The sequence below is a fragment of the Pecten maximus genome, chromosome 5, assembly GCF_902652985.1.
Source record: "Pecten maximus chromosome 5, xPecMax1.1, whole genome shotgun sequence".
Taxonomy (NCBI): domain Eukaryota; kingdom Metazoa; phylum Mollusca; class Bivalvia; order Pectinida; family Pectinidae; genus Pecten; species Pecten maximus.
In genome coordinates this window covers 17,348,438-17,358,656 of record NC_047019.1, presented here as the reverse complement: position 1 = coordinate 17,358,656, position 10,219 = coordinate 17,348,438, and the positions used below count along the sequence as shown (strand labels likewise).

Here is a 10,219-nt window from a genome sequence, read left to right as displayed (position 1 = left end):
ATAAGATAAACAGCCAAACAAACACTTAGACAGAACACATTGACACTGTGGTTTATCAGAACAACGGAAGCTTCATCTCACTGTACCTTTGTTTACCCCACCATGGAGGACCAACAACAAACAGGTCAGTACCCATGTTATATATATAGTCTTTGTATAATTACGAAGCACACTATCTAGATGTACTGACAAGTAATTTATCTTTGATATACAAGTACTGTGACAGTCACACTATACAGTAGATAACTATAGACTTTTGTTAATGTCAATACATAATTTAATTAAGTAAAGAAAAAAATAATTACCGAAGAGGATATCAAATAATAAAGAGAATTGATAATAAGATATTGTTCCATTATTAGATATACTGTAAATGTTTAGATCAATTACATAGCGCAGTTAAGAAAATAACAAGAAAATCCTACAAGGTGCATTTAAAATAGTCGCATATAAAGTATACTTCCAAATATCCCCCGTGAATATATTTCTGGAAAACTAACCCAGAAGAGATTAAAATGTAGCAGGAAAGTCTTGAATCTCTCCCAAATTAAACGTCTCTTTAATATGGAATCCGCTGTGTACTCTTCCATTACCTTAAAACATTGACGAAGCAATCAATAGCACGTGCGCGTGTTTGTAACGTTATTTGATATATTTTTTAGTAGATCAATGGTTTTACGCTTTATTAAAATTATTTATTAATGTAAATATATCTATTATCTCAAACATACTTGCCGTCATCAAAACACAATATGGTGTATTTGCACGCCTGCCTGGTTTAGTGTATTGTTGTTACCAACTGGATATATAACAAGGCTAAAACAGAAACCGACTGTATTGACATCAGAGGAGGAACTGCATTTTCTTATTCTTTATATTTACCGTTATTTGATTACCGTTTAATGTACGATAATGAATAATCAATAGCTTCATGTAAACTTAAGTAGACTGAACTTTTTGTTAATTATTTGCTTTCGTATGATAACGTCATTCATATAAAATATAAAAATACACACGTCACGTTCTATCATTATGATGTCAAAAAGGTAGATTTGGGGTTTTCTTACCTAATTTGAAGATGACTGTTCTACAACTATCGTGAACAATACAAACATTTAATTTGTATTATCACATAGTTCCATAATGAAATGTCAGTTATAAAATTGATATAAACGCCGTGAATGTATAACTATTATTCCTTCAGTTAGTGATCATCATCACCAACTACAATAAAAGGGTGTAAAAGCATTCTTATATCCCATCCCCTATCATAAGGAAGTCCGACTTAATTTCAATCAATAAGTATTTTTCTCCATCCGACACGGTGCACATTTGGTGTAATGGTTTTCGTTATATCAATATAACATACTAAGTTTTTAGTACAGCAGATGTATAGGGTAAAGGCAATTATCGAAAAGTAGAAATATCACCGCAATTTTATGTAATTAATGGCGCAACATGAACCCGCTACTGTCACATATACCGACAATTGCATGGCTGTTACACATACAGTGTAGTATGAATGACGTAAACATGACCAGGCATACAGACATTCTACATACATCTACATTGATAATGCTTTACGTGTATCACAGGCGTGTGTACGGCCTTATAATACGAAGGACTCTGGGATCGAAGTATGTGGTTGATATTAATGATACCGGCATTGCAATACTGCTACTGTAATTACTGTACAATTAATTAAATGATAGAAGTCTAAACGATCATTAAAAATGTTTGAAATGTGCATTGCCAGGATAGCGAAGACATTTATATTAATGTTGGTCGTTTGTACGAATCATATATGATACCCGCATTACACGATTAGTGGGAGGCATCCTATCTTTTTTTTCAAAACAAGTTCCTAATGTCTGCTCGATGCTACCTGACGTTTTGCCTTTAGTTGAGCGTTAGTTCCTGTGAGGAAGGTTTTGCGATTTGTATTCTAGCTAAGACATACCTAAGTCTATAAAATGGTAGTTGATACTAGTACTAGTAACGTTAAGCATATTGGAATGGGGATGACTTTCTTTGCCCGTTGTCAGTATAATGTGACCGGATGGGCGGTTGCCTTCATTGACATAGAGCTATAAAGCCGGCATCAGTTTCGTGCCATCACACGGAGAAAAAAAGGATATGCTTTACAATATATGCGTATAACAATACAAATGAAATAATAATAATAAAAAAAAATTAAACTCTTCATTAATAACAATACATATATTTTCCTCTGTAAATCTAAAAATAATGCCAAGTCATATCACATGTCCAAATGCATCATATTTCATTGTTCTTCAAATTGAGATTATCTAACGTTTATCCTTAAGTATCCTTAATCTTTGTGTGGTCATAAACTCTCGCCCATCTACGATAAGATGTTTCAAAATGTATGAAAATATCAATCTACTTTTCCTACCATCTCACTGTAGAGTAGAATATACGGTATGGATTGGTTACAATTACGTACACTTCCACATAGTGTTCATCTATCACACTTTTTATCCGGAATTCTGACAATTCACGCATTAGTTGTAAAAACTGGTTCAGATGTATAGAAATATTCATTCGTGCACCTGTTTTAGACCATGTATACACATACGTATTCGTGACCTCATTCTGGACAAGAAGTGTCTTATTGCCTGCCATACGGTTGCATACTTGTAATTATTCATAAATATACTATTGTTTTGGAACTGTTTATGAATGTTTGATATAAGCTCGTTCGCGCAACTACGCACGGTCGCAGAACTAACGGGAGGCGTACATACGGCACCGTGACCGCACACGCTGTCTGTGAGGTATTTGGTATGCTCGACATGATAGCTGGCCACATGCTAACGTATGTCAGTCTGACCCTGGTTAGATCCTGCAGCCTGTTTACTGCTGTCATAAAAATACATTTAACTGATATCAAGACACAGCATAAATGTGGCATACAATTGTTGTTGGAATGGTGATTTTTTTAATGGCGACATATTGTTACGCAGATAAACGTTAAAAGTTGACATAAAAATATAAAAAATATAATTCCCCACAAAAAACAAAAACCAAAAATCACTTCAAATCAGTAGCCATCTTTATTATTTCAAAGCAGCAAAGATGGGGAAACGTTATTGCACAGATAACATACATCCTTTATAGGTAACTCTTGTCATTCCCCAATCCAATCGGAACGAGTCTGTGTTCGCTGATTATATTCACAAATCTGCCTCATGTACGTCACTTACTGTTAATTACTTAGATTTCACGAATACTTTATTTCGTGATTTTTTTTTTACCAGAAATACATGATTTCGCGAATGCTGCTCTAGAAATACATTGAAATTCGCGAATGATGGTCGCCATCCAAAGGTAAAGATAATAGCGAAGGATCAGAGTTCGCGATTGACTTTCCTCGCGTATCAACGCAAAATAAATCCAACAGTAGTGATTAACAGTACACAACGTAAACAACTATATCATAAAGATCAAATATAGAACAGACTCGGGTCACTTTATCAAATGATAATCGTTACGACGCTGTTATTGGGTCAGACGCGCAAGCTGCCCTACATTGTATATCAGTTGCGTTATTTAAAGATCTGGACTTCTTAACATTTAGGTCTTTGTGCTATCTGCTGTCTATAATCGGAACACTGGTACATTGTATATATACGCGCACAATTTTAAGTGCAATTTCACGTGTTCTTAATGTGATTCATTACTTATTAATCAAATATCTAGTACCATTATATATTTATCAAATATGTACTCAAAATTAGAAAAATAACTAACTCGAGATGGATAAAAATGATAAACAATCTCCACTCGTTGGGGAACCTCTATTTATCTAATATGACCAAGCTGGTAACTTTGATTATTTCATCGATAGAACTAATTCAATCGGCGATTACAGGATTCGAATTTGTAATATTGTTTTCTTGTATAACCGCTAATTATATATAAGCTAGTGTCAATTAAGGACGGCCACCCCTGCATGCGCTGTGATTGAGGTTCGAATAACGAATCATCAACGAATTGGAGATAAATGATTCCAATACAGCTTCCACCAGTTCACTGGAGAATTGGGAATAGTGTATTGATTAACGAAATCGTTTCTCTATATCATAGAAGAATTAACCAGAAGAACAACCACTTTTTAGATGTTATATACTATTCCCAATTCACCAGTGGACTGCTGGAAACTGCTTGCATTCAAAAAAAAACTTCAGCTATATCGAAATGATACTCGATCTCGTTAGAGGTTACAACGGTAGGACCCCTTCTGGTCTTTATTTATTTGTACTATAGCCGCTGCTGACAGTGGATACGGTATTCGAATCCCAACAGCAAAATGCCAATAATAAGAAATGTCAATTAAATATAGAGAACTGAATTCCAAATTATCACGATTTCCGTGACAGATGTGGACTACTGACAGAGGAGGTAAACACAAGGTTTCGTGAAGTCCCGGTTGATGAAGACCATGTTTTATGGTCAACATCATGGTATCATTTCGAAATATTGTATTTCCTGATACGACATGAAGCCAGGCGTGTTTAAAGCTTATTGATAGGTCTAGCGGTTCTGTTATCACCACCCTAACTCTCATTTGAGATTGTGCGGATTTGACCTAGATTTGTATGACGGGTGTCGTGGATGAAGCAAGCTTACTTTTTTCAGGAGCACCGATTCTTATTCTTCTTATACTTTTTATGAGTCTGCATGCAAATCTTTATTTTTATTTTACATTTGACCTCGTTTAAGTGCAATGTTCTTGTATTTAAAAGCACATTTTTATTATTTGATTATAATTTATTTATATAAATAACGTCATGTGTTTTACGTCACACTGCGGAGGCATTTCTGCTGAATGTAAAAACTTATCAATGTGGTCGTCATGGAAAATATGTCTGCGTCCAGATGGTTGATGAAACTGGAGAAACGGCTTTTATAAATATTGAGTTGCTTTAGAGCCGAACGCATGGACAACCTTGCTGGTTGACTACACTGTTTACATGGGTAAGAGTATTTTTTTTCTCCATGTTGTCATGTCAGCTTGCATGTTATCATGATTTTAGATATTGAAACGATATTATACATTCTGAAAATAATAAGTCGATGGTCTTATAAACGTTGGAACAGTGAGAGATTTAACACGTTTGCATCTATAATATCAGCAGTTAGAGCAATAATTGAATTGGGAAAACAAAGCAACTACGTTTGCTTTCACTTCTCGCCAAAACGAGAGTTACACGATTGTGATTTGCATGTTTGTTTACATTGATATTCCGTACTGTAGCGTAAATCTAAAAATCAAATAAAGAATAGCACCTCAAGGACTTTTCACTTATGGTAGAGATAAAAGTACGGAAATCAAGCAGGGAATTAAACTGGGAAATCAAACAAACTGGTCCTGAAATATAGTAAGCGTTCATGCTAGTAAGTATTTTTCACACGGGAAAAGACCAAAAGGAGCAACTCTGGAAAGCAAAACGGTTTATATATGTATAGTTGTCACGATATACGAGAACCTAATAGACGAAATTCGGCCGGTGGTTTTGAGATTCTGCATCAGTCTATATTTTGTATCATCTTAGGTTCAAAGAGACTGAACGGAAACGTGGACAACGCGCGCATGTTCGCACCGGATATTGGAATGCTTACCTATGTCAGAACGTGCACAAAATGTACTTAATACACATAATACAGATCATGCATGCTGGGCGTGTGACACACTCTCACAGCCTGTCCTTGACACACGAGCCACGCATTCACACATACGCGTCAACACGTTATAAATAAAAAAAGAATGGGAGGAAGTGTCCAATTACGTTCTGGGTTTCTAAATTATAGCCATGAAATCTATTTTTACAACAAATCGGAAACAAGTTATACCAACATATATATATCTATCACTCTTTCTGGCCCGGATGGAAGCGCAAAGGGTCTTACTGTGGGAGGAAACCGGAGTACCCTGAGAAAAACACATGGTAGGGCATATGACCTCACATTACCTTTACACATGCAAACAGGGAAATACAGCCATGGCCGACTACGTTTAGGTGAGAGGCGAGTAAAACCTTTGTTTTAATTTGCTCATTATGATTATAGTAATGTATAGTATTTTATATAGGAATTAAGTAATCAAATTGTATGTATTAAATATTTTCAGAAAATCAACCAAAATATGGTTAGTCAAGCTATAATATATTCAAAACTAAAAGAAATTTTAAATTGCACAAAGCCAATGAAATAAATGAATCGCCGCCCAGTGAGATCAGCATGACAACCATCGGAAGCTTTGATTTGGGAACACGTCTTCAGATATCAAACAAAAAGCGACTTGTTAACACTAAGTTTGAAGAGACGTACAGGGGTGTAATCATTAAAAAGGGAACTAAAAAGGGTTAGCGATCCCTGTTGGTTAGGCAACACGGACTACAGGAAAATATCCAGGTAACAGACTGATATAACAAACGTCTTTTCCTCTTGATCCATTTATATAAGGGTAACACCCGGCATGTTAAATGTTATCGAACTCATCATTTATTTACCTGGCCCCTATTTCGTCCACGTTCCTTCACCTTACGGAGCTACTTAAATCTTGCTGTAAATTTAACTACACATTAATGTCAATGGACGTTGATAACCAGAGCTTTAGATTTAATTATTTGAAAATTCCTTTGTCAGTTTTCGGTAAGCTTTTAAATTTGATAAATTCCTAGTAAATCAAAATGATCCTGGCTGTTTCCGGGGCGATAAACCCAGCAAACAAACAAACAAACAAACAAAGTCAATCTGGTGACATCATAAATACATACTTCAACACATTAGCGTCACATGATTGTCTCGGCGGTAAACGATTCAGGCTATTTAGATAGTGGCATAGTATAAACTTTCGTGGTAACCTCATCCAAACCTTATTCCCTTCGCAAAGGTTCACACACAACGGACTTTTTATGTTTTGCATTATTTTATCAAAAATAGATTGTTCGCTTATTTTCTGGTGAATACTAGCTTTATGACCAAATATATATATCCTTGTAATATATACATATCAAATCTCTGTCCATGTGTGCACGTTTTCATATCACGTGGAAATTCATTTAAAATCGTTTTAGTATAATGTTAATAAGCGTATTCGTACGAAGTCAATATAGCATACCGGTAAAATGTCAACATAGCGTACTGGTATAATATCGATATAGCATGCTGGTATAATATCAATATAACGTACTGGTATAATATCGATATAGCATGCTGGTATAATATCAATATAACGTACTGGTATAATATCGATATAGCATGCTGGTATAATATCAATATAACGTACTGGTATAATGTCAACATAGCGTACTGGTAAAACGTCAACCTGACGTACTGGTATAATGTCAATATAGCGTTCTGGTAAAATGTCAACATGACGTACTGGTAAAATGTCAACATGACGTACTGGTAAAATGTCAACATAACGTACTGGTAAAATGTCAACATGACGTACTGGTAAAATGTCATATAACATACTGGTAAAATGTCAACATGACGTACTGGTAAAATGTAATATAACACACTGGTATAATGTCAATATAACGTACTGGTTTAATGTCAACATAACGTACTGGTATAGTGTCAATATATCATTGAATTGCCCTTAAGACAGATCACAACTACAAAATCTTTTAATACTAGATTCCTACAATTTTAGAATCGATGAAAAATATCTTGCAGACAAAATGGTTTCATTTCTAATTGTAAGTTTAGTATTCTAGATACGGAGAACGGGGGTCAATCACCAAAATAACGTACGGGTTATTGGCAGTATGGCGTATATTGTGACCGAACGTACATTCACACTGTTTTTGTAAACAGCTTCACCATTGGAATCTGGAACTAATGCTTCAGTGTCCAGAACGTGCGTTGTCCTACATATTCACGCGCATATACACGTCCGAGATCTACAATGTACTGGCTACTGTTTATGCTTCATGTCATATCAATCGGTTTGTACTTACGCGCACTGACCCAGTTCTACACCCAATTAGTCTGAAGGTCTATCACTGCATGCATGGCCACCTAGTATGTTACTATAATGGTCAGCTTTCGTATACAACGCCCAATGTACGTACAAGTGTGTATGCGACTATCCGTGTGAACAAGTTTGTCCTCCAGAGAAATAAGGTAAGACCGCATATACACAGTCAAAATGGCTGTTTTAAAGCTTGTCCAGTATGTACTATTAAACACTAAAAATCACAAAAAGGTTACAAAAATGTTGCTTTCTTTTTCATAACTCATTCTGGAGAGTTTGAGGGAATATCTGTAGTGCACGTGTTGTAAACATGCACGCCGCTTTGGTTCATGTGTGAAACTGCTATGGGTATTCGGCATCTTGTAATATCTTCTACTTTTAATTTCTATTTTCTGTTTCATCTATCCTTTAGTTGGAGTTTGTATGGCATCCTATCTCGTAATATCAATATTTCTGTCGATGTGGTGCTGGTTTGTACCCTACATTTTTTGTATTTGTTTTTAGCTTTCATCAGCTGGTTAGGTTGACCGAGATTTCGGTAACATACCACCAGCACATATTTTCTGTGATTATATCTTGTACATTTGTATTCTGCCTGTCATACCCAAGATGTTGGAGTTTTGTGGGATTACTCTCATATTCTATCACTAGGACGCTTGTAAGACTACCAATGCGCTTGTGAGCAGCCTGCAAGACTAGCCGTCAGCCACAATATGTTGGAACTCTCTCTCGGACTATCTTGGAGGCTAATATGTTATTTAGATGCAACAACAGTTAAAATGGTTAGAAGGTAGATCGAGTAGACATGGTGTCAGGGTCAGAGGAAACTCGAGCTAGTTAGAAGGCTATGATGGTGACTCTTAGAGGAACGCAGAATAGAGATCAATTTACGTTAACTCTAAAATTGCTCAGTACCTTTACATCTCGAAATTCCTAGTATGATTAATATAGTACACTGATAATTTGAGATATGGATTGAGTTTTGTAAAACCGATATGTGTCCAGATAATAATATTGAAATAGGTTGGATCTTAATACCATAATCAATGCATTGAATATGTTACATCTTAAGAACACATGTAGAGAATTCGAGTGAAGATAAGGTTTGTAATTCGATACCTGATTTTGATTTTCGGCCAGCATGTGGAATATCAAACTCAAAGGAACTTGTATTCCTCTCATTACCAGGGAATCTTATCAGCGAACTTGTGATTACTCACGCTCCATTTACTGATCCCACACTTTACCTTGTCAATCATTAAACCTGGTAGAGAGTATCTTCACCAATTTATAAAAGTCAAATAAATTGAAGGCGTAATTAAGATAAGCTTGTATCAGAGGTTTACTTATATCTGTTTACATAAATGCAGATCCATTTTGAGTTATAACAACTGATTTACATAAATGTCCAAATAGTTTACTCAATGAACAAAACATATGTTTTATATCATGACAATAAAACCAAAAAAGTATTCGTTATTGAAAATAATCTTACATTTTGAGAAATGTTATGAACTGTTTACAAATTGTTTCGATGAATACTTGATTCGACATTTTTTATAATAACTTAAATTGAATTTGAATCTTTTAAAACAAGAGTCTCTATAGTTTCGTAATAGAATATTGGACTTCGAAAATTGCATAACAAATGTCAAATTTAACTGTTCAAGTCCGTTTGTGAATTATTGTCCTTGATTGATGTATTACAAGCTGGCGAAAAATATAACATTTCTAATGTTTCCCACACGGACAAAACCTGTGTTATATGGATTTTTGTTCACTCTGCATTTAAAAATATTTTTTCCAATCTTAATGCGTGTTAGTAACATTGAGGTAATTTGAGTCAAAATACATGAAATTAAACAAGTATGCATTAATTAACTTTGATTAAAATAAAACGGATTTTTATTTCTTAATTGAATTATTGTCGTTTATATATCAGATTTATTTCTATTGAAACTGCCATGAGGACGAAACATGCATAAGCATACGCAAACACCGTTTAATTCATGACAAGCAAACGTAAAAGAAACTATTTATATGGAAAATAAATCTGTATATATTTAAAATAATGACCATTTTATATTAATAAAGCAACAAATGCATTGATTGTTGGTGTTATCTCGTTTGTACATAAAGAGTTTTATAGGAATGTTCACGGTTATTTAATATTTAGGAAAAACCCGGGACAAGGCATAGGCGATAATA

At 34.8% G+C, this 10,219-nt stretch overlaps 1 protein-coding gene across 1 annotated transcript in view; it reads left to right on the top strand.

Annotated features, from left to right (window-relative positions):
• LOC117328333 overlaps positions 1-10,219 on the top strand; it is a 33,907-nt gene continuing 23,688 nt past the window's right edge. Inside the window, exon 1 of the mRNA XM_033885859.1 lies at positions 1-124. Within this exon, the coding sequence (XP_033741750.1) occupies positions 103-124 (22 nt within the window). The 5' untranslated portion in view covers positions 1-102. The remainder of the gene's footprint in view (positions 125-10,219) is intronic.